At 45.1% G+C, this 25,300-nt stretch overlaps 1 protein-coding gene across 2 annotated transcripts; it reads left to right on the top strand.

Moving 5' to 3' along the window:
- The first annotated feature begins 1,373 nt into the window (after positions 1 to 1,373).
- LOC148818349 (putative E3 ubiquitin-protein ligase MGRN1) lies at positions 1,374 to 25,285 on the top strand. 2 transcript variants are annotated; one of them, XM_088936673.1, is made up of 16 exons: positions 1,374 to 1,869; positions 5,452 to 5,570; positions 6,291 to 6,379; positions 6,927 to 7,073; positions 8,013 to 8,130; positions 9,812 to 9,878; positions 10,441 to 10,484; positions 12,362 to 12,409; positions 13,182 to 13,250; positions 14,025 to 14,184; positions 15,257 to 15,366; positions 16,448 to 16,674; positions 17,786 to 17,897; positions 18,185 to 18,230; positions 18,603 to 18,707; positions 20,022 to 25,285. In XM_088936673.1, exons 1-16 carry the CDS (start codon positions 1,782 to 1,784, stop codon positions 20,132 to 20,134), a joined length of 1,662 nt encoding a protein of 553 aa, XP_088792799.1. In that variant the 5' UTR covers positions 1,374 to 1,781; the 3' UTR covers positions 20,135 to 25,285. The 2 variants fall into 2 exon arrangements, with proteins under 2 accessions (XP_088792799.1, XP_088792800.1); XM_088936674.1 differs by having other exon boundaries at positions 22,656 to 22,851.
- Positions 25,286 to 25,300: the final 15 nt, after the last annotated feature.

Here is a 25,300-nt window from a genome sequence, read left to right as displayed (position 1 = left end):
CCATATTAGGCCAACAAACCTCTGAGCGCCAATGAAAAGCGAGCGGGGGCGGGGCCAGGAGCCGTCAGCTGAGGAGCGCTGTGTAAGGCCGGTGTTGTGGCCGGGAGTAAGGGGTCTGCGCCAGTTTGTTAGGACACGCTTGACCTCCGTGCCAATCGGCCGGACGGGCGTCCTCCTATGGCCGAATGGCAAATGCAAGACTGTTTTTCTTTTTTTAAATGAGTAAATTCTCGGAGTTTGCCGATGAAAATATGTCGGTTTCTTCCCGTGTGTACGCTATCCTGTGTGGTTAGTTTTATTCCTCGATTCCTCTTTGAGGCCTGAAAGACAACACTGTTTGTTCCTGGGACTACAAACCAAACCTAACAGTCTTTTTCACAGCATTAGCAGCATTATTTCTGAAGAGCTGGTTACTGTTTTTATTAAAATATACGCTGGTATTTTGCAAAGAGAACAATACACTCCTCACTATCAACATAGTCATAGCCACGTAACAAAACATTGCAGTCAGTTTTTTTTTTGTATATGTCAACAAATACACGGTTGTAACTTCGCATATTGTACAATTCCGTCCACCCATCAGTTTGCTAAGCTTTTTGATCCAGTTCGGTTCAGGGGGAACCGGAGTCTGTCCCGGTAAGGTGGGATACATCCTGGGCAGGACGCCAGCCCGTCGCAGGACAGACAGGCACAGACGTACACACCAGGGCCAGCTGGGTTTTTTTTTAACCGTGCCAGTTAACCTGCCAGCGTGTCTTTGGACTGTGGGAGGAAACCCACGCGGATAGGAATTGAACCCAGGACCACAACCGTGCACGGGGATGCCTAACCACTGCGCTTCCTCTGGCCACGGTTAAGCAGCATTTCCCATGCATATACTTTTCTCTAAACTCGTATGAATCGTTTTTCATTTGACAACTTATTTCTTAACGAGTCGGGAGCTGCGTCAGCATGCGCAGGCCGCAAAGGAACAGGTACAGGTTTATTCCCCGCTGGAAAGAGAAGAGACACAACGTTTCAACTGTGGAGCCTTCTTCAGAACGCCCAGAGAAGCATGGAATAAACCTTTACTTGTCCCTTATTTATTTGCAACCCTTTTGTGAACATATGTAGTCACAGAACAGTGTTTTTTCATACCTATTTACACAGCTAGCTAAGTTAAGAAGGAATCACAGCGGCTAAGCGCGAATATGATCGTGTTAATTCGCTCATAAAGGCAGCGAGTGAATGTCGACGACACGACATCCACTCCTTTCCTTCTCCTCGCTCGTAGTTGAGTAGTGTTGTAGTTTCCCTGGCACGTTACAGGTATGGACGAGAGCGCGGCGGCCTCTTTCCGAAAACTACAAGACCCACAATCCCTTGCCCGTGCCGCGCGATGCTGTGGGAGAGTTCGCGTATGTCGCGCGACACCCTGTTGCTGGGACGGAAAAAAAAAACAACAGTCCCGTTTCTCTCCCGTCTCCGTTCGTGTCTTCGGACTTGTGTGTTTTTCCGGATGAACCTCTGACGTCGTGGGACTATAAATGTAACTGAGGAAATATCGCTGTGCCTCATGAGAGAATTGGTAAAAAAAAAAAGGATTAATCGCCGATCCCCAGGAAATCTTGTAATTCTCCATCATGTCCGACGGATTTCTCTCCGTCTGAGATCGTTGTCGTAGTCGCCGCCGTTTTCCTTAAATCGCAGAACAGCGTTCAGCCCTGAAGCGACCCGCGTCTCGTTGTCTTTTATACCGCTGCTGCCTGTGTTTTTACCGCTTGTGAGGTCGTGCGAGAAGCATGGGGTCGATACTTAGCCGGAGAATCGCGGGGGTTGAAGACATTGACATCCAAGCTAATTCCGCCTACAGATACCCTCCCAAGACCGGTAAGGACCCTGTTTCATTCATGCCAACCCCTGGCCACTGAGTGTGTTGTCAGAAATGCCCTTGCATGCCGACCCAGGAGTCTAAGGCTTTGTGTACAAACAGGAAGGCGTCCCCGGGAGAATCGGGTCAAAGTTTTCGTCTGCTGGCATTTACGGCACCCTACGCGTTATTGATGACCTGAGCAATGCCATTAAAGTAGAAATAAATCACGTATTTGTATCGGTGCAAAATGAAAATCACACCAGCACACAGGATTTTTTTGTGTGTTGACTTAGCGGTCGTTTAAGAATGGTTTGTGAAGTGCTCGTGAGATTGGTTGGGTGATGTATGGGAAGGACAGCGTGGATGCAAGATGGTCTTTTATTTTAAATGGAGTGTTGCACGGTATAAAGTTTTGTTGTAAAGAGTTTTTTGATATTTCATCACTCATTTCATGTTGTGTGTATAACTGAAGTGTTGCATGGGCGCCGGTGACGCAATCAGTTTGGGCTAAAAACACCTGCTTTCCCAGCGAGGATTGCTGGTGCCATCAGCTGCTGTCATGACGACGGGAGTCGCCTGCGAGCAGGAGCTGATGGCTTCATGTGCTTGTGAAGGTGCTGCCCTTGCTTGTCCCACAGCGTGATGGAGTGACACAGGTCGATCAGGACGTGACTTGGGTCGGCTGGAAGGCCATGAGGCACGCATAGCAGGACAGTAATAAAACCCATGTCCAGAATCTCCACCGCGTACCGTGCAGTAGCAGGGATGTGGCAGTTTTTTGTTCTGTCGCACGGGAGACTGTATCAAAAGGGAGAACGAGACAGGGGGTAGATCTGGTTTGTAAAAAAAAATGGGTTTGCAATCCAGTGAAATCCACAGGCTTGCACCAAGACACGCTGCCCTGCCCGCTGGCCTGCGAGAGCACCAGCAGGCAAAGCACAGTGGAGTGATGGAGCTTGACCCCCCCCCCATGCTGGACTGATCTTAGCCGGGGGGGGGGGGGCGGCGCGGAGAGCGCTGCACACTGACAGCCTGGGGTTGTGTCCCACCTGCGCAGGGGACGTGACCTTGGGCTCAATGCGTGTGGTGGAGCTCTTTCGGTTCCCGTCAACCGGCTGGGGCACCTCCGGCTCGTTCCTGTTTGGTGTCGGAGCTGGGAGGGAAAAAGGAAAGTCGTTCCGCGCCCGTCTGAGCCAGGCAGGGAGCAGAACCGCGGAGGCCGGGCAGAGCCGCCAGAGAGTCGCAGGTTTTAAACCTACAGGCGCCACCATCATCAATTTCCCTACGGGATTAATAAAGTATTATTTATCTATCCATCATGGCGAAACGGGGACGATTATGAGGAGATCGAGGATGCTGAATTTTCTTCGCTGGCCCCGAGTGCTGCTGCTGCTGCTGCTGCTGCTGTGAAAAGTTAGGATGTGGTTGTGTGTCAGGGCCTGTGGATGGGATGAGGGGAGAAAAGGTGGCAGCAGTTTCACCCCTTGGGCTTGGCAGGCGTGGGCTGATGTGAGTGACTTTAAGATACAGTTTTGGAATTGGCGTTTTCCTGGGAAAACCCTTGTCTGTAGATTTGGGTTTAAATTCTGATCTGAGCAGATGGGGTAATTAAGCTCTTTTTGTTGTTTTGGGCCCTGGAGCTGTTCTGAAAGCAGTGGAGGCAATCTAGGTGCAGTTGAAAAGCAATCCCCTTATATTTCCATGGTCTCTGTGCCATTTACTGCACAATGCTGTCCACACAGTATACTGTAATGGAAATTTTGAAAGATCCCCCATGACGTTTCTGTCTGGCATTTCCTAGTGTGTTTCTCCAACACAGGAGATGTTGTTAAATCGTGAAAGAAATTACCCTAAAATGTGTCATCACTTTAGACGCTGTCAGGGATGAGCACAGTTTATTAACAGTATTTCCTTGCATTTATATATCGCTTTTCATCCTGGTGGGCATCAATGTACTTTACATGTCAGCAGCACCCATCTGGGCTGCTGAGTGGAGTTTAGCTGGAACAGGCTTAACATGCTCACTGTTATGAGCACTGCTGCAGCATCTTTAATGACCATGCTGTGGGGCCCTCGGTTCAGCCTCTCAGTCCCCTGACTGAATCCCCCCATACGTGGGCATTAGTTTGGGAATTCAGTTCAGGACCAGAGGGAAGCACGCCACCTACTGGTCCACCAGTACCGTTACAGCCTTACAGCTGTAACATGGTTTTCCTTGGATGTCTTCCATCCCAGTATTGACCAGGGCTTAGCATCTGAGATCTGGGGAGAACACGCTACAGGGTGGTAACACTGCTGCTTCTTGAGCAATTAAGTACGTTTGCTGGCTCCCATGTTTCCGAAGAACTGCTCGGGTTTCGGCCGCTGGGCTGGCATCTTCCTTTCTTTGAGAGATGCCTGACTGTAAAATTGCACCATCTTTGATTGCGAGCTCATGCAAGACAAAGTGTAGTTTTGCAATGAGTCCTTGATCTTACCCCTCCAGCTGTAAACTGCCTGTCTGAATGGGGAAGATGATGTCAGAAACCAGCTATGATGAGCCTGTTTCATTATAGCTCTCTGCTGTGGTCTGTAAGTGCAAGACTCTTGTTATTAGCCATCTATGAGAGATTTCCAACGCAACTGAAGCCACAGCAGCTGTTTTGAATGCTGCACATGATGTGGACGTGGCTTAATAATGGAGTATGTGCTTTAAAAAATATTTTTCTTCTTCTGGAAAAAAAAATTGGATTCAGTCAGTCCTAGTGCTGTCTTCCCTTCTTACTGAAAACAAGGCAAAAAAGGCTCTGAAATTTCTAGGAAGAATAAATTGCCGATGGCTAGACACATAAGGCACAATCCGTATATAATCACTCAGTCCATTAGATTTTCAAGGACGCCGTAGCCCTGATATTACTCCCTTGCTGCTCAGTGCTGGATACCTGCCATACTCTTGAATTGTGCAGTGTAATTTGTGAGTTCATTTGTGAGTGTGTGTGCCACTCTCAGTCTGTTTGTACTGCACTCTGCTTGTGAGGAATCATTGTCGCATCACTTCCACTGAGACGTCATCCTCGTGTGTGAAAAGGGAGTTTTTAGGCTTTTATATTCTGTACATTCCCGAAGACAAAGAATGTTGTTACTATCACAAGTACTGTGCTACAGTTATCTATGACTTTTACAATTATTGTTCCTAGTACAGCACAGGGAGAGCCGGAGCTGAGTTTTGAAGGTGATTTCAGAAGGAAGGAGTGATGCTGTGAATATTTCGGGCTGTGTTTTTCAGAACTGTTTGTTGGACTATAAATACATGGCACAGTTTGTTTTTAATCTGCTAAACAGGGGAGTTGTTAAATGTCTGGCACACAAATATAAAGATTAACACAGCCCTCAGGATCACGTCTTCTGTAGTTGAACTGATTACCTCCTTAATGATCAATAACTTTCAGTCTTTGAAAACAGGTGGATTGCAGTAAGGCTACGTGGGCTGGAGCTCTCTAGGAGCAGGGTTGGAGACACATGTGTAACAGAGTCTTCCTTCTCACGTATGCCTAACCTTTTCTGGATACTGTTACCACTTGGTTTCGTATGGCTCTAAGTGGGTCACCTCTCATTTGCAGGGAACTACTTTGCCAGCCACTTCTTCATGGGAGGGGAGAAGTTTGACACTCCACACCCGGAGGGCTACCTGTTTGGGGAGAATATGGATCTGAATTTCCTGGGTAACAGGCCTGTGCAGGTAAGTTGACACTGAAGCAGTGCCCGTTTGCTCAGTCACTGATGTGAAGCTCCGACAGAGGTTAGGTAATCCTGACAAGTGACGCTGCCTTTTTCTGCAACTGTTAAGTCTGCTGCTGTTCATAAGGAAGAAAGCAATCTTCAGTTTCACTAAGTGATCAATAGGTGTAATAGGTATTTTCAAGTCCTACTCTCTTGGAGTCTCGTCTTTTTTAGAAATCAACTCCAGAAGTTTCTCTCTCAAACTGGCATCTCCTTATGCTGTCTTAACATTTTTTTGTGTGTCCCTCAAGAATATGTTAGTTGTGCAGGATCGTGAATTCTTTCAGCCACAGACTGCAGGATTCGCACAGCTGGGGAAGTACTGTTGCCACGGTGTGTGCAGCTTCCAGTGAGGGGGCTGCTGTGTGTGCTCCCTGCGCATCCACACCAGGGTTTCAGCTCCACCTGCCTCACCTCCACCTTGTTACTTCAGCACTTGCGTCCAGACAGATGATTGGTGCATGGAGATTTTCAAAGGCTGCTCTGCATCATTTCTTAAATACGTGCTCTTTTGATCGCTCAATGATCTCTTCGCAACTGGAGGGGCAAAGGAACTGAATTAGCGTGAAAGAGGGTTGCTAGTTCAGCGCAGATACCTTAGGTACATGTAGGACACGTTCCTCCTCAACACAGGGCTGCGTTGAGAGCCTGAATGCAGTGTGTGTTGTGCTTTGTTCAGTTTCCCTATGTGACGCCAGCACCCCATGAGGCTGTCAAGACCTTAAGGAGTTTGGTCAACATCAGGAAGGATTCTCTTCGTTTGGTCAGGTGAGTGGTCAGCGACTTCCCGTGTGGATGCACTGAGCCCTAGCTGAGTTTTAGAAGTGCAGATTTACCATTGGGTTGCTGTAATGCCTCATTTTTTTTGTGGCTTTGATAGCAACTTATATCCCCTGTTAAATGACCAGCCCCTTGTGCTGCATACGGCCTAGGAACAAATGAAACAAGTTTTAATAATAAATGGCATTGGTTGCACACTTTTCATCCCAGAACACCACATCTTCCACCACTGAAGTGTAGAACCCAGCATGGTGTTGCTCGGCTGTCGTTATGGGAGAATAGATAGGCAGAGAAGTGTGACGTTGCTTTCCTAGTTGGAAACGTACGTGGAGAAGTTCCAGACTGAGACGGACAAATCTTGTGCCCGTGCCACTTATGGACACTTGAACCCCTTCGTCCCTAGAGGGAACCTACCTGGGCCGGAGACGTGGACAGCCTTCAAAGCATTCAGTTTGCAGAAAGCAGTTTCTCTAGGGTGTTGCAGACTGTGAGCGGTCCTGAGTGCTGAGGGGGGGAGGTGTCTGCTGTGTTGCAGGTACAAGGACGACTCGGACAGCCCCACGGAGGAGGGAGGCAAGCCCAGAGTGCTTTACGGCGTGGAGTTCACTTTCGACGCCGACGCCCGTGTGGCCATAACGCTGTATTGCCAGGCCTATGAAGAGTTCTCCAACGGCATGGCAGCGTGAGGCCCAGTTAACACTCCAGGGTGGGGAAGCAGTGGGCTACAGGACACACAGGGTGACGCCTTAGTGGAGTGAACTGCTCAGCCGTGCAGCAGATGTGCAGCAGCGCATTGCTCAATGTGTTATGAACAGTGTAACTAGCCTAGGGGCTGTTTTTCCCTTGGTAAATTATTCAAAACTCTTCTGTTTGGTCAGTCGGAACGTAGTAGCCCAACGACTCTAGTGAGAAACGACTGTAAATACAGTACTAGAAAGTTGTTAAAACAAGCTTGCAAGCTCTCAAATTAGAGAATAGCTCCACTAGTACATATTAGGTGCAAAAAATAATGCAATGTAAGTTGCATTGTTTGAGGGATGTTGCAGACATTGAGCAGGTTTTTTTTTTTACGCCTGTTTAAAATACACAAAGGTCTCACTAGGTTTTTAATGTTGACATAACTTGAAGCCACTGAGCTGCCACAGTCACGCAGCCAGACGAGGGAAAAAAATAAATCTCTAGCCCCTAGCAACTGCCAGTCTCCATGGATACGCAGGCTGTGCTTCACCTGTGTGCTGCATTACGCCCTTCTGTTAGAGCTGGCAAGTCCTTTGTGAAGTTCTGGTGTCTAAACGGAAGTAGAAGGATAATCCTGTAGTTTTAACTGTAAGGGCACGTTTATATGGCCTCATACACTAAGCATTTTAATATTTCTCTAGATGTTCTTCTCCGTGTGCGTTATGCTTGAAGTGCGGTGGTTTTCATTAGCATTGCTTACATTCCTTCACACCATGAGACTTCAGCTGCCAAGAAGCGCTGCAGCCAGTCTGCATGAGGCGAACGTGGCAGGCTGGCAGGAGCACACAGGTGTGAAATAGACAGAGCTCCTGTTACCTGTGGAGTAATATAAAAACGCCAGTTATAAAACACCATCCCCGTTCTGCCTCCCTGCTGTTTGAAGGTACAACCCCAAGACCCCTGGCATGGTCTCTGAAACAGTTCACTACAAGAGAGGGGTGAGCCAGCAGTTCTCCCTGCCCTCCTTCAAGATCGATTTCTCCGAGTGGAAGGAAGAGGAGGTGAGTGCTTGTCTAGCAGGGGGTGACCCTCAACCCCCCCCTTCTTTGTGAGACTCAGTGAATCTGAACTTAACTGAAGGGTCTCCTTCAGAAAAAAGTGGGATTCTTCAAAGCAACTCTTGCGTTTTTTTTCTCAGTAGAAGTTAACACAGTCCGGCAGCGCCCCCCACTGGATTAACAGCAGAGGACTGTTGTGTCTGGAGCTGGTTGCTATACTAGGGGAAGGGCAAACCCTTTCCAATAAATCATTACCAAAATGCGCTAACTACACCTACTGATAGATTTAAAGCAAATCACTGTAGACTTTTACACTAAATAGCCTGAATATTGCTTTATGTGGTGCAAAGCTCCTCTAATGCCCCGTTTGTGTTTGTCCGGTTTCTGTGGAGCATATTTTCTGTTACACAGTTACACATCCACTTGAGAAGCTTAGACAGTTAAGGGTGTAGAGCTAAAAGGACAGTTTGTGGTTCCGATGCCATCAGTTTCTCGGAGTGTACCTTTCAAGAGTCCTGGTAAAGGTAATCCCGTCGTATTCAAGATGCAAAGTATCTGTTAATAACCATCTAGTTATTTTACTTACTGAAAACACTGGAGTTATTAAAAACAAATCTGGCCTGTACTATAGATGCATACATCTACTGATTGTTTGTGTAGTAATTGAAATTCTGGGCACTCCGCCACAGAACACTAATTGGCATTATCTATGGAGGGCCTGCTGGACGATGGGACTGAAGGAAGAGATGCTTGAAGTGATAATTATTCAGGCTGCATAGAAAGAGATAAAAAGCTCAGGTTTGTAGGGTGAAAACAAAAGGTGTGAGGGGGATGTTATCAGGAACGCAATCACTATTCGTTCCCAGAATTCATCGCGTCGGGTGCATGCTGATTAGAAGTGGTGCTCCTGTAATTTATATCATTTCTGTTCATTTAAATCAAGTGCTTTCATATGGATTTTCAGAAGTGAACTGTGGTTTGATTAGGTGTTTTAGGTACCAGTGACATCTGTTCAGCACTTGCCTGTCCAGTCGATACTTGTATTGTGAATGCGGCGCTTTTGATTATAGCACTTTTCTGCCTTGAATGTAGATTATAAACTGCAATGAAACAGCAAATGTCACAATATAAATGTTGTGATTGAGACATTTATTTCTGTGCAAAAATAATTTAGTGAGATGAATGTGTAGTTCATCTAGGCTCAATTAATTCTAGGTTTTTCTAAGCTTTCTTGACTTTAGATGGTCCCATTGTTGATGTTTATAGATTAAATCATCCAGCCTCAAGTAGGATATAGTTGAGTTTGATAGCAGCAGAACTCTTCAGCATCTGATGATAATTAGGTATCTAGTAGTCAACCTTAGATTTAGCATTTAAGAAATGACTCTGAGGCACTTGTGGACTCTTCATTTTAATTGGCTTGAAGAAAGAATCCAGTTACCATCTGCGTCTGAACTCCATGAAGTTTCACATTTTTATTTCAGAACTATAGTACACTACTTGTAAGGTCCTTTACTTTGTAAATTCTTCCTTCTTCAGGTAGAATATAAATTCTCAAATTGTTTCAAGGACATACTAAAACTAAAAAATGTGTTTTATTGATTACTAAAAACATTAAAAAGGTTTTCAACATTTAAGCATCCTTTTAACACAGATCTGTTTGTTTTTTTAAATTTTATTCCAGCTCAACTTTGATCTAGACAGAGGGATCTTCCCCATGGTGATCCAGGCAGTGGTAGATGAAGGAGATGGTAGGTAGAGTTAAGAGTTCCGAGCTCTTCTGTGCATTGGGCCACATCCTCTCTCTGATAGTTTTGTTGAATGCTAGGATTGTGTTATATCCCCACACTCTCTGGAGTTGCCAGTCTCATGCTTTCAAGTTTCTGGTCAGAGCTACCTTGCAGCCTCACATGGGCAGAATGGCTTTTCTGACTTGCCCACCTCTGAGCCATTCATGTCACTGATCGCTCAGCACCAATAACAGGAGCACACTGTCCCTGACTGACAGCACCGCGACCCTGCAGCTGCTGGGATGTGGGCAGCTCACAGAGGCTGATCCCCAGCCTGCCTCAGCTTGTGGAATCCCAGTCACAGACCTCCAGTGACCTGATCTTCTCGAACCCACATTGCCTGGGGCATGGAGCATGACCTGTGTTTGGATGAGCACCACTATCAGTTGAGGCACCCATGCAGACTTTTATCACGACTGATAACGAACCCCTTACTTTAGGAAGCAGAGGTCCGCAACAGTTAAAGATAGTGACCCATTAACAAGGTAAAGAGTAATTAATAACCTTCTCCCTTTCATTGCAGAGATCATGGGGCATGCACATGTCCTCTTGGCTGCCTTTGAAAGAGTAAGTAAGGCTTCTGAAGTTTTAAGGATGAATTTTCATTTGGTTTCCTGATGAGTCATCATGTCGCTATGTAAATCATGATAATCTAGAGAACATTAAACAGTTCATCCACTGTATTTCACAAGGATTGAAAGTGTATATAGAGTATTTCGACACATAAAAATATTTTGTTTTGCCCTTCCTGGAAATATACAGAATGCGTCTGAATTTTTTCTTTTTGACTTTTTAAAATTTTTTGTTTCGTTTTTTAGTAGTTTTCAAATGTCAAAAACACTTTTTTATGCTGCTTTTATTTCAATGGGATTGGCTTCTTTTTCGCATGGTAACATATATGCAAGACATGTATGCTAATAATAAGAGGGTTAAAAATGCATTCCATCCATAATAAAGGGATGAATGGATACTGAAATTGCCAAGACTGGGCTGTACTGGTGGAACCTCAGACTGCCACTGGAAGACGGATGTCTTTGTTCACTATTCAGTGCTTAGATTTATTTACAAGTAATTCAAAGCAGCCCCCTCCAGTGACAAGAGCTACAATAAAATAATTGTTTTAGGAAACGTCTCTAACCTTTGAGAAATCCTGCGGTAAGAATTTTGCCAGTTGGAAATAAATCAGACTTATGATAAGCAACCTATTCTTGGGACCTGCAGCCGTTGTTGGCAGAGTCTGTTTCAATTAGAGGGGTGTGAATTCCTTTCCTCTTTTCCCCACAGGAATGCTTAGTCTTTTAAAACCCATTAAGCAAACAGTAAGGGTTTCCTTGCTGTGAAAGCCATTACTTGTTATGAGAGAGGCTGTATTATGTCTAATGGCCGCTGAGAGACTTTCAGAAACGATAATCCATTTGATTTTATTTTGAAATTGTATTTATTAAAGCGATCCTGGGAGATATTAAATTTCTTTGCAGCCATGTGGAGCCATGCTATTAGCTATCGTTTATTTTCTGTTATTTGGTTGTATTGATGCTTCTGACATTGCAGAATGTAGGCAGAATCAGACATTGACAACAATTATATTTGTATCGAACAATAGAATATCAACCTGTATTTGAAATTTAGCGTGTTCTCAGGGCTAAATTCTTGTGGAACCTTGAGCTTTTATGGTTCGCACCATAAATAATTCCTTTTTCACCAGACGTCTCTGGTGTACGTCTGGATCACAGCACTTGTGGCCAAGTTAGTGGGACTCGGATGTCCAGTACCACCTGGGGTGGGTAGCCAGCACCTTCAGCATGCTGTGCAACAGCGGCCCCTGCTGGCGGTGGCGTGCAGTGCTCCCGGTGACATCCACGCCACTCCTCCAGGTGGCTTTGCTCTCTGATCTGAGGGGTCCGTCATTGTGAGACCCACCAGGCTGGCAGCATCTGGTTTCAAACTGCAGGACATAAAAGGAGAAAAAAATGGATTTAAAAGCTCTTAATGAACAAACACGGGAGGTTTCTTTTTGATGTGGTAATTGGTAGAGAGGTAAGTATCCATGTGGTGAGGTTGTGGCAGAAGCCGCTTATGTTTCTAAAATTCTCTTTTTTGAAAATTCGGGCCCATAATGACCGCACACATTCGATCTTAGTCTAATAGACTCTTGTGGATGTTGAGCTCAGTACACCACTATTTTCTTCCTTAAACTTTAAAAGTTCAAGTTCCTTTCGGCCAGGAGAAGGAGAAGGAAGCTGGGAAAAACTGCTGCACTGGTCCAGATAAGGCAGCGATCAGCAGGTTTAACTCCTTCAGAGCCGAGTTGGAATGCCCCCCTGTACATACACCAGCCCCCCAGGACTGAAGTGCTCCACACCCATAGTCTAGGCAGTATGTTTGAAATAACCAAAATAGTAAAAATAATTTACTGTTTTCTTTCTTTCTTTTTTTGTCTGCAGCATGTCGATGGCAGTTTTTCAGTGAAGCCTCTAAAGCAGAAGCAAATTGTAAGTAATTTATTTGTTTCTGAGAGTATCTTATATATGTATACATTCACGGATATTGTGTCAGGATTTGTGTCAGATGCTTTCTACACAGCGCTGTGAAAGAGTTAAGGCAATCTAATTTTGAAATATCAAGGAACTGTCACATGTTATTACCATGCTAATAATGAAAACCGCACATTTGCCATTGGAATGTCATTCTGTTTGCCTGTGGCTCTTTCTGTCTTGTCACATGGTGCCGTTAAGTCAGCTAGTGTGTCCAAGATGGGAAGATAAATGGAGCTGAGACTTTCCAGACTCTTATCAAAAGAATGTCTCTTGTTAATCAGTAAACCAGAGAGCCTCTGGAACCATCAGAATTGCTACAGACCATCATGACAGAGGGTGCTGAAAACCTGCACACATTTTAGGTTGTGCTGTCTGCAGTGTTTTGAAATGGCTTAAAAAGATCTTTTTACACTGCATTCACAGCATAACAGAGCCATTGACTGGTGAAACCTTCGCTTCTTTCTGTGCGTATTTCACATTATTCTGGGCATTTTATGTGCTTGGAGGTTGGTGGGGTTCCGGTCTTGAATTCTTTTGTTTCTGTGGCTGATAATGTCTCTTTAAGGCCCTTGTGAACAGACTCTTGCTGTTGGCACTCTTATTTCTCACAGTGTTTCTCCCCATACGACTGTCCTACCCCTAACTCACGTCATCAGATAGGTGTGCCATTGCGTCATCGACATATTCCTTCTCTTCCCCGGAGCTGAGCTGTAATTTTATGCCCCAGGTGGACCGTGTGAGCTACCTCCTTCAGGAGATCTATGGCATTGAAAACAAGAACAACCAGGAGACAAAGGTGGGGATGAGCCCTTATAATCCCAATGTTTCATCCTTAAAATAACATTTTAAACTCCCCCCTGCCCCTTCCTTAAAATACAAACTCACTTTGTCCTTTTCATAATAAAGCTTCACTTTATTACTTTGACCAGGTTGTAGAGGCTGTGACACAGCTGTCCATGTCAGCGCGGGTGAAAGATGTGTAATTTCTTGGTTGTAAAAGTCAGCTGCATGTTTGCAAGCATATTTATTAGTTAAACAGTTCAGTTTTTCATTTATTTTCTTGCGCAAGTTTATGCCAACACTGTCCACATTCAGAAGACTTGGCCATTGTCTGCCTGGCACTGTAAAAGGATTGCACTTTCTGGCTATAGGACAGCTGTTTCAGGGAGAGAGCAGAGAAGTGGCAGGTTTCTTCCAGATCGTCATCCCCAGTCTGTAGTGGGAGAGCCTGTCAAATCAGATCAGATCACTTGATTGGCCATATACAATTTCTTGCATTAGGAATGTGTCTTTTCGCATACCCCAACTTGCTCTCCATGAGACACACAGACAGGAAGAGAAGCTGGGGGTCAGAGCGCAGGGTCAGACATTTATACGGCGCCCCTGGAGCAGCTGGGGTTAAGGGCCTTGCTCAGGGGCCCAACGGAGTAGGATTCCTCTGCTGCAGGATTCGAACCAGCAACCCTCCAGCCAGAGGTGCAGATCCTTAGCCGCAGAGCCACTGCTCCGGCCCACCGAGAGCCTGTAGGGATGTGTCCCAGCTGCGTGTAAACTGACCTCTGCCTGACAGCCCTCGGATGACGAGAACAGCGACAACAGTAACGAGTGTGTGGTGTGCCTGTCGGACCTGCGGGACACCCTTATCCTGCCCTGCCGACACCTGTGCCTCTGCAACTCCTGCGCCGACACGCTGCGGTACCAGGCCAACAACTGCCCCATCTGCCGGCTGCGTGAGTTTCTCCCGACGGGGGGGGGGGGAGGCTGCGAGGAAAACAGCAAGCATTAGTCAGGCCAGCCCCTCTTTGGTGTTGTCTCTAAATTTAGTGTGGCGCTGCAGTATTGTTCAGCAGGGGTTGCTTGCTGTTTGTGCTAAAGTTTAAATGAAAGATTCTCCACCCCTCTAGGTGCAGCAGTGAGCACTGTACGCTGTGCACCCCTTCCTGTCTTCTCTGCTTAATGTAGGACAGCTGCCTCAAGCTACAGATTTGGAAAAAAATGTCTGTGGTTTTTTTTTAACTTCCTCATTGCCAGGTAACAAGTCCGCTTAAGGAGGGTGTGAACATGTGAATACAGAGACACCTGGTGGGCAATGAGTGTTAACAGGAGATGAAGAGCGCACAGTGGAAAATACAGATTGATTATAATAATAATTGCTTACACTTATATAGCGCTTTTCTGGACACTCCACTCAAAGCGCTTTACAGGTAATGGGGACTCCCCTCCACCACCACCAATGTGCAGCCCCACCTGGATGATCCGACGGCAGCCATAGTGCACCAGTACGCTCACCACACATCAGCTATCAGTGGGGAGGAGAGCAGAGTAATGAAGCCAGTTCAGAGAGGGGGGTTATTAGGAGGCCATGATCGGTAAAGGCCAATGGGAAATTTGGCCAGGACGCCGGGGATACACCCCTACTCTTTTTCAAGAAACGCCCTGGGATTTTTCCCAGTATAGGAAGTTTGATTTTAAGAGTGTGGCTACATGCTTTGGTCATTAAGATTTAGACATACTGTTTAATGCCATTTTCTATAATGTTTGTGTTAGGATTTAACTCTTAAGATTTGTGTTTATATAAGACTAAAAGGGAAAGTGGTCAGTGGTTTCACCAACAGAGTACATGTTCATGACTTATTGCAGATAGGCTGAAAAAATGGATGAACACAGATTAAGCCAGAAGCTGCGCTGTTACTATTTGTGCAGAAATGGATAGACTGCAGGCTGAAGTTACGGAGTGATCTGAAAGGGAGGAGTCTTCCTTCTTGCTTTACTAATCCCAAGTCTTTTCCCCTCTCCCCCCAGCTTTCCGAGCCCTGCTGCAGATCCGCGCTGTCCGGAAGAAGCCTGGAACTCTCTCCCCCGTGTCTTTCAGTCCTGTCCTGGCACAAACCATGGACCACGATGAGCATTCGGTATGTCGGATGCAGAGGAATATTGATATTTACCCATTGGCTGCCCTCTGGGTGCAGGCCAGGTTGGACACTGCTGACCTGTACATATATCAGACTCTCAGGCAGGATATGGACACTAAATCAAGTAAAGTGATCCAGGATTGCAGCTTTGTAAAACACATTTAAACAAGTAAAGTAAAACATTTAAATATATGTTCTTCACAGATTCAGAGTCTTTTTGTAATCGCAGTCAGTCTGTGTTATGTTAATGCTAGGGGGCGTACAGACATTAGCATGCAATTCTGTTCTGATGTGTCATGGTCATTAATCAGTTAGACTTTACTGTGTAATTATTTGTAGAGTAAGAAAAATTTTATTTAAGTCCAATGAAGTAGTCACACCGCAGTATAACCAGTTCGGTAAAAATTAATTTACAGGATGTTTATCATGAGGTGCCTTTGATTTACGTTGTTTAAAAAATACTTCTTCCTTTAAACTTAGTCCATGTCTTTTAATAATCAGTAATGAGGATGTGGTTGAATTGTTAAGGAAATGAGACACGCACACACTCGGATAGGAGAAGATGGACTAAACCTTTCATGTGGTAAGGAGATCGGGACTCAGAAACATTTGGCAGGACTCTTTTAAAGCACTTTTCCTCCAAGAACACAATAAAAAAAAAACTTTGAGGTCCATACTTTTTAGTATTGTTTCGTGTTGAAATCCTGCAAAGACGTGCTCTTGTTAAAACTCCAAACGGCATGGGGAAACAGGGAGGGTCTGGGGTTCTGTTTTCAGGCTTGGTGTTTGGAAGTGAAAAGTAAGGTTTCTTTTTTATCTAGTTAAATGCACAGCTCTGCTCTGCAGACTATAAAGAGAACTGGCTCCTGTCCCAATCTCCCCATAATCTAGATGGCTGGAGTGTTTTTTTTTTTCATTTAATCATTTTAGGATTAGCCTGTATTAGAATCGACAAAAAAGCCTTGTGACTGTACTGCAGAGTGCAAAGGCATCTTCAGAAGCCCGGTGTTTTTTGTAGTTGCTTAAGAGCTTGTTTTAACAAAAGGTTTTCAGTTTTTGCTTCTGTTTTTCCCCCCTTGAGAACTCGGAGAACATACCTCCCGGATTCGAGCCCATTTCCCTGTTGGAAGCCCTGAATGGCTTGCGCTCCGTGTCCCCGGGGATCCCCTCAGCCCCCCTGTATGAGGAGATCAATTTCTCGGGGGGTCTGGGGGACCCCCTGCCCCTGTCTGGCCGGCCGCTTGGCTCAGTGGATCGTTCTGGGGACAGCAGCCTCCAGAAGAGCAAAGTCAGCAAATCTCCTGACAGGTTTGGCTTTTTACTGACAGCGCTTTGAATCGATATCTGGCTTTGTCAGTCTTGAGAAATGCTGTAAACCACAAAAGCTTTGGATCTCTCTTTAGTCTTCCTGTCAATGTGTACAGACTGTGTCTCAGTACTGTGTAATACAATGTTATATTATTAGTAGAGTTCATGAAGGTTATTTTAATCTCCAACAGACGACTCTTCATCATGCGCGCTTTCAGTTCACAGCTGACCTATATTTATCACCACTGCCATTGCCAAGTGGTTCTGGGGAGAGATCAGACGCCCAAGCTGCACTAGGCTGACCTCACTGTTTACTACTCCTTATAGCTGTGAGGAGGAGCTGCAGGCCCCCATCCCTGGGTTTGCTGTACCTGTGTACAAAATTCTTGCAGTGTGCAGCTCAGGCTTAGTGATGGTTTTCATTGCCACGTTAAGCAGACATACCCAGGCCGCGTGACCTCTGACACGCGGTGTATGAGTAATCGTCTAGCCGCTGCGCAGTTTAACGCCCCATAATGTTGTCACTTAATGGGCATCTTTGGCTCGGAATATGCACGTGCTGTCAGTCCTCTCAGTATATAATTCAGTGTTATTTATCTTTAACTTTAATCACTGTTGCCTTATCGTGAAGGTTTCTGTCTAAATAAAGCCAAAGCAACACAAAACGTCAGTGCTCCAGTTATAATTTACTTCTTTACGGGTTTGCACTTTGAACCAAACAGCACATTCGGAGGAGTCATTTCTGAAAAGTAATCAGTCATAGTGATTGGAGTGTGTATGAAGTGATAGATACCTATATTATCATGGTGTAATAATTCTAAAAGAATACAAAAAAATAAATCCCTTGCATAAGAGGCTTGTAACTGTGATGTATTACTTCAAAGTCACTTTTCCCAAAGGTGCTTGTTTTGCATCAGAAATACAAACAGTAGGTTTTGGGTGCAAAATCTTTCCATGAGTGACAGTCTTGTTAGCAGGAGCTGCACATCAGTGGTCTGGATTGTCCTCATGAGGCTGACTGCTCCCGGGCTCCGGCCTGTGTGGCGGCTAGCTGTGCTTGGGGCGAGAGGCAGGGAATGGGAAACGTGACCCCGTCCCTCTGTCCCCGCAGCACTCTGCGCTCGCCCTCGTCTCCCATCCAGGAGGAGGACGAGGAGAAGCTGTCCGAGGTGTCCGACGCCCCGCCCCACACTCTGCTCTCCAGCAGCCCTGCTTCCACGGAGGTGAGCCTGGACTGCCCCCGGAAAACCAGCCCCGCGGCTTTTCACCGCAGAAGAATGCCCAGCAACACCGCCCTCCTGTTTGTTTCACCTTCTCTTTCTTTGCTTTTTCGAAGACTTGGAATTTCCGTAGGAACACCTTTGGGTATATGGTATTGAAATCAGCCCATGTGTGGGAGCTGGGGAATTTGTCATTGAATGTATCGGTGCCCTTCTTGTCATTGTGTAAAAAATCCTGCCCGGGCTCGTCTCTTGTTTCGTTTCACGTGGGTTTGTCATGTTCCCCGCAGCACACAGCGACAGAAGAGGCTCCGGAGTCTGTCACGCCCGATGAAGGTGAGGGGGCCCAGGCCGACCCTGAATACAGTTGTGCCCAAGTTTCTGAAACGTGGAGACCTCATGTTTTCCTGAAACATAATTGTCATAAAGAAATCCAGGCTCGCTGACAGTACGTATGGTTGTTAGGTAGTGAGAGGCACATACTGCTTTATTTGTGAAAACTAGCTACCCTGCCTCTCGGTAGCAGTACTTTTCCAGTAGAAGTTACTTGTACAGTAGTACAGTGTATAGGAAACACTATAGACATTCTCAACACAGTCACTCTTATAGGGCGCAGATTTTCGTTTTCTTTTAGCTCCACAGTAGCGAGTGGCTGTTTCATGGCACCACACAGTACAAGCTCTTCCCTCTGTCCCTGTGCGTTCGCAGACGAGCGGCCGCGCTCCGTGGGGGAGATCCTGCAGGACTGCAGCAGCGAGCGCAGCAGCCTGACCAAGACGGAGAGCGACCCTCCAGTGGAGCTGTCCCTGCCAGGTGAGCACGGCCTGGGGCGCAGGGCAGGGCACTGCCCCTCAGCTGGGGCTGAGCTCCTGAGCGACCTGCCCTTGTGCAGTATAAGATAGGGAATAATAATGCTAAGGAAGCCATGTTTGCATCTGTATTGATTCAAGTAGTAAAGGTGTTTCCTTATTGTATTAGTATAAAACAAGAATGGAAACCATCTTTTTCAGTGGTGTTCAGTGCGGAGGGAATTCAGGTCTAGCACACTGACGTGCGGACATGTTTCTGATACCAGTGGTTAATTATAGATCGTCTTTGGACAATTCCCTGTCTTGTTAATACTTCAGAAAACAGGCCTCTCACGTCATTGTTGTTGTAAATATACTGTGCTGTTCCTTAATTAAGTCTCTGGACAGAGCTTATTATCCTGGGCTCGAGGTCTGCACACTGAGAATGAATGACCTTGATGATGCCACCTGAATGAATATACTGTTGACAGTCAGAAGGTGTTTATATGTAGGATTTCCTTTTTACATTTTCTCACGTGCTTTCAGTCCCCGGGCCTCACCTCTAACCTGTGTGCCATTGTTCTCCTCTGTCCTCTAACCCTCTCTCGCCCCTGCCTGTACCCTTCCCCTCGCTCCTCGCCTCTCTCTGGCAGCCCTAGGTCCTGACTCCTGCTCTGTTGGTATTGGGGATTAACTCTGGTATGTTGCCTTACCTGTCTCGCTCTCGGGCAGCTGTGCTGTGTGTCCTTAGCTTTGCTTCAGTGAGTCTCTCAGAGCATGCTGTCTCGGGAGACCCAGTCCCTGGCTTGTCCAGGATAAGTGTCTGCTGCTGTATTTCCAAAGTTCTGTTTTTCTTAATTCGGATGTCGATCTTCAGGAAGATCAGTCCTGAAGCATCTGAGGTCAAATTGCTCTTGTTTATGACACTGAAAGTAGTAGTAGAAACATCCCTACTATAAGCATAACCCACTGATCCGTGGAATACACTGCTCTTCAGACACCAGTTTTTGCCTTTAAATTTGATTTTGTTTTTTGCATCTTGTAAACGACGCCTCTCCTTTCACCTCCTCAAGATTTGTTGGAAGGTAAAGCACAGCCAGTTAAAATTCCTGTGAAGGAGTAGACGGGGGAAAAAACGAATACATCTCTGAGCACTGCTGCTGCTACGCTTGGGCAGTGATAACTAGAGACCCCGTCCTCTCCTCCTCGGCTTTCAGTCCAGTTTGCTGAATTTGTCTTGGACTGGCCCACTGCAGCCCCTCCCAGTACATGTCCCTGCAGTTCCACCGTCGCTCCAGCAGCTGTCCTGTAATGTTGTCGCACTGCCGTCTGTCTGCAGGCTCGTCTGAGTCGACGGAGAGCCTGAAGAGCCAAAGCACCAACAGCTCCAGCCAGCCCCTCCTGTGTCCCACGAGCAGCCTGCACATTGAGGACGAGCAGCTCACCCCCTAAAGCCAGCCTGGTCCGTTTCGCCCCCGAGCAGTACCCACTCCTAGCCAGTCGCTCGCGTCTTTCGAGTCCGCCTGCCTCCCTCCCTCCCTCCCTCCTTCCCTCCCTCCGGGCCTCACCCAGGCCGGCCTCTGCCAGCTGGGGACTGTGGTTAATTGCAGCTTTCCGGAACGCGAAGGCTGTAGGTTTTGGACGTGACTGTGTAATCCTTCGGGGGCTTGAGTCCACGTTTGGCACTGCCGAACTGAGCAGTGGCTTGGGAACGGCTGTTAGACTGGTTCCAGCTGGACAACAGCGTGAACCGTAGGTTTGGATAACCTTGACTGTAATTGACAACAAGGCCCTGTGTCTCATCCAGGATAAGTGGCACGTTTCCCCAGTCCCACCTCAGTCCGCGGAGGGTCCTGCTCGCTGAGGCTCAGAAGAGCAGTTCCCCCAGCTGGGCTCTCTCCCCCTGCTTCTGCAGCTTCTGTCTCCAAGCCCTTCTGCAGCCTTACTGAGCCCCACGAGCAGCAGAGGTGTGTCTGAGTGAGGCAGACGTGCTGCACACACTCAGCTGGGAAGAGCCAACATGTATTCCCACCCCAGCTTGACATTTTATCAGAGTGCATTTATAAAATGTCATAATTATTAAGCTAACAAAGTGTTTAAATATTATTATAGTGTTATTTGGAAGTAAAAATTGGTTATTTCCCCCCCCCCCCGCAGTATCATCTTGGCAGTGGTTATATGAGAGGCACTGCAATGCTTCACAGTTAACTGTATTGTGAAATATCACTTGTTTGGAAAAGGTTAAAGATGATGTTTAAGGTCACTACGGGAACTGTTAGATTACCAGCTCGCATTGATTAATTGATTTTTATTCATCTGACTGAAAAGGGCACTCATGTGTGACATTTGTTATTAATCTTCTGTATATTCACTACAGCCTGACCTTTTGAATGGATACAGAAACAAATCTGGCAATGACTGAGTAAAACCATATAACAAATAATTGCATGCTGCCCATTACTATTGAAATGCACTTAAGGTATTTAATGTTTTTTATCCGTTTGGAATTTTCATACCTTGATGTATTTTGAATTATTGACATGATTATCAGTAGTACTCAGTCAGTACTGAAAACTGGAAAAACTCAGAAAAGACACCCTATAACAATATTGTACTTTTAATTGTCAAGTAAATATACTAGTATCTTAATACTGTGAAGGATAGGTTTCATGAACAATTTTTGGTTTCTCTTAAATTGTAAAGCATCATCAGAATTTTGGAGAGATATAATCAAGATTTACTGTTGACAACTTTATACGATAACTTTTTTATGAGACAGTTGCTGATCCTGTAGTGATTATACCTATACAATAAATGTGCAACTGTTCTTTTGTTCATTGTTGTTGTACATTCATGTAATATGTTTGGTTGAAAGTACTGTGTTGTCATAATACTTTTTCTAACCTCTCTGTTCTCGTCTTTGTGACAAGAACTGTACATTGGTGTCCAGAAAACATACATGTGTGCTTTTCATTGTGAAATGCTGGTCAGGAAGAATTTCACACTCAACCCATGCTGCTTCACTAATGCTCCTGTTGGCATGTTATAGGCTTATTGTTAATGTTATAGGCCTACAGAGTCCAGTACTTACATTGCACACAGCTTTGCTATAGATATGCCTTTTTCAAAGAACATGAGCAGGTGGAAATGTTTCCCAGTCTTTAAGTGTTGGATAATTGAATAAGTGGAACGGTCCTCTGTTGGGATACTGAAACATTATGGGGATGAACTGGCTTAAGAAAGGCTTCAGTCCTGTGAGCTCCTGCTGAGTAGGATTGTCCCCTGAGTTGGTGTAGAAGCGCTGTGTTATTTATATTTACAGAGCTAGCCTCCTTACAAAAGTGAGTTTCAGATAGTCCTTGCTCCTGCGACCATAGTACAGTGCGTGCATAGAGGTATATGTGCCTTTTGAAAATCTATAATGTGGTCGATGACTGCTGTGTGCTTCTGTCTTCCCGTTTGGCAAGAAATAATTTCTAATGTAATAGATTTCAGCTTTGAATGACAGTAGCCGTAAGGTGGCTTGCGTGTTCACATCAAAGTGGAATTGTGCTGTAGAGCTTTCCATGATGGACTTGCCGAAGGAGGGCTTAGATTCATGTGAAGAGAATGCATACATGAAGGTTTATAATTACTGCTGATTTTCCTTTCTGCCTTATTTAATTTAAATAAAATTGTTTAAAGTACATGTTAAGCTTCCAGCATATACAGTTGCTTCACCTTAAAATATGTTGCACAGGGCAATAGTTAGTCTCAGAACTGTCATGTGGCTCAGAAATATCTTTTAAAGTGTGTATATATATATTTACACTGTTACAACTTTTAAGCTCTTTCTTGTAACATTCGCCGTCTTGAGGGAGCCGTGTATGGCAGACATTCTCTTGTAAATAGATTTTTTTTTAATTGTTTTTCAGAAAAGTACTGTTCTAAAGACATTTCAGTGAGATATATGTGAACACCATCCCGCTTTCAGACGCAGAGATGTTGTTGTGCCTGAGAGCATGCCTTGAGAGGTTCCCTGATGCCCTCTGGAGTTAGTGCAGCCGCTCGTTCCCCCGGCCCAAGCAGCTCGGGCCTGTCCGGGGCTCAGGTTGGAGTTGAAAGCGCTGGTGAGTTTGAAAGCCTCAGCTGCTGCCTGCTTTCTTGACACCTCTTCAGGTTCCTGGTCACCCTGGCTCTTGCATTCCAGGAATTTGTGCAGTAACCTTACAGCAGTGTTCCAGTTTTTCCCCACAAGTATTTTGGGGAAAAAATAGAACAATGTGCCGGTTTCCACACATTTAACTACGCTATTTAGTTATCCCCACCCTGCCCCCTACCCCCAGAGGTTCTGCTCATCTTTGAGCATTCCTCTCCCTTCCTCCCAGAGCCTCAGTGCCAGTTAAGACCAGTTAGTATTTAACCTGCATGTGTTTAATGAGGTAATGGCATGTTTCATCTGTTTAATTACATTATCATAATACCGTTCAAGGTATTGTTACAGGCCTTTTGAGATTCTTATTTTTACCAGCTTTTTGCAATTGCCTTGTTCTGCCACATCGTCACTCACAAACACGCTCCTCTACACACACACACACACACACACACACACACCCACCCCACCTCCAGCTTCCTTAACTCCATCCCTCTCTGGAATAAAGCTCGACATCCTTTTTTTTTTCCATGAGACTTATAACTGGGGATACAATTAAAAAAATAAAGAGTATTTATTTATGGATTGTCCATCTATAAATAGGGTAAAGAAGAAGAAATATCTTGTGTTTTTGCGGAGTAAGAAAGAGAAATGTGGTTTAATAGCTGCTCTAGGACACTAGGGGGACCGAATTAATCCTTATCTCCCTGCTGAGAATAGCCTAAGTTTTGAGTTCACACATCACAAGCAGCATCTGCAGTATGTTCATTCATCGGGAGAGGGAGAGGCTGGTGGTGGTGAGAAGCAGGTGTCTTGGAGAATCTCTTAGGCCTAGAAATTCCCTTTCTTATTCCTGTTTCTGTGAACTGACCGAACAGATTTTATTACAAAGCATACCAAGTCACATCACGAGCAGCATATCAGAGGATAAAAGTTCATAACGAGCCTTTTTAAGCATTAGTTTTTTCAAAGTTGCACGGCACGTCCATGCTTTATCTAAAACTGCCTCATCTCAAAAGTTACGTTTTACTTAAAATGGCGTATAAAACGACAAACTCACAATCTCATACCCTCTTTCAAACCTACAGAAAACAAAGCTTACCTGTATTATAAAATTGCATTTTCTCTTAAAGCAAAATCTTGCTGCATCTTGTAATTCAAGGGAATGGGTAAGGTTGTTTTTTGTTTTTTGATGGAAGTGTTTGTGGAGAGGGGCTTAGCTCATTAGTTTTGCAAACCCTATTGTAAGGGATTAAGAGTGTATGCCGAGTGGCTTGTGTTTGTGTTTCAGTGCAACGCAAGGACCTTATACAGTGCCTTGTTCTATTTCTCATTATAAAACTCCAGCTTGGCATAATGTTGTTCACAGTCCGAAAGTAGCGTAGAAATCAGTTAGCATTTCCCTTCCCAGATAATGCCACATCCTGCACCTCTCCATCCTGGAGTACAGGACTTCCCAGACTCCTGCATTGAATGAGAAGCGTTTTTAGTTATAAAGTCGAAGGATAATTGCGCATGAGGTCCAATTCCTCGGTTCAGCTCAAGAACCAGTACGTTCGCGACAGACTGGTGCCATCTTTAAGCTGGAGTCCAACTGTGCTGGACCTCCTTCAGGCCAGGACACAGTTCTGCAGAGTCAGGCCCTGGTCTAGAGTCCACTTTGGGTTTCACGGTCTAATGGATTATCTAGATAAGAACTCAGATCTTGTGTCACTGTATTGCCAGCTGAAAAGTACTTGTCAGGACTGGAGTGAAGTTGTGTTCCTCAGAGCGGGGCTGATCACTTCAAGTGTAGAGAGATTGATTCTGGGAAGAAATGTGCACCTCTGAGTGTGTTTATTCGCCATGCTTGTTAAAAACAAAAATATTGTTCATATTTTCAAGTTTGCATTAACAGGGAGAAGGAAGACTTGTAAGTGATTTAAAACTGACCCGAAAATCAATCCCTCCAGTTTCATTTCTCAAACTTTATATCCTGTTTCCTTTAAAAGAAACAACCCATTGCTAAATGCCAGCATCATCTATTTGATGGTAAGTCCTTGTTTAAAATAAACATAAACATTAAATAAACAGCTTGCTTTCAATGGGGATGTTCCAGATTTTCAAATTTCAGTTTTGTCTTCCTTTTCCTTAAAATAAAGGTTAGTTTCTGTGGTGTCTGTATTATTGTAGAAGTTAAAAGCTGTTTTGAAAAAATATTAGTTGTGAATGTTGAACTTGGATTTCCAAAGAAAAAAGGGACATTTTTGAATGGCAAATTTATGTCTTTCTGAGTCTGGCTAAATGTAAAATACCATTTGGAGATGCTTTGTACCTAATGCAATTACATGCCCAACATAACTTTAGCGTTTCCTTATTTAAAGGGAAAAATACTGAAATCAGCGCTGAAAACCTGTGCTCCTCCTTTTACCGTTTCTGAAACTTTGCTTCGGTTTCTACAAGTATGACAATAAAAGAAAATCAACTAAAAAGTTGTAAACCTTTCT

This window comes from Atractosteus spatula, chromosome 18, assembly GCF_055471065.1.
Source record: "Atractosteus spatula isolate fAtrSpa1 chromosome 18, fAtrSpa1.hap1, whole genome shotgun sequence".
NCBI classification, from domain to species: Eukaryota; Metazoa; Chordata; class Actinopteri; order Semionotiformes; family Lepisosteidae; genus Atractosteus; species Atractosteus spatula.
The sequence above is the reverse complement of the archived record's forward strand: the minus strand, read 5'-3'. Positions and strand labels throughout refer to the sequence as shown.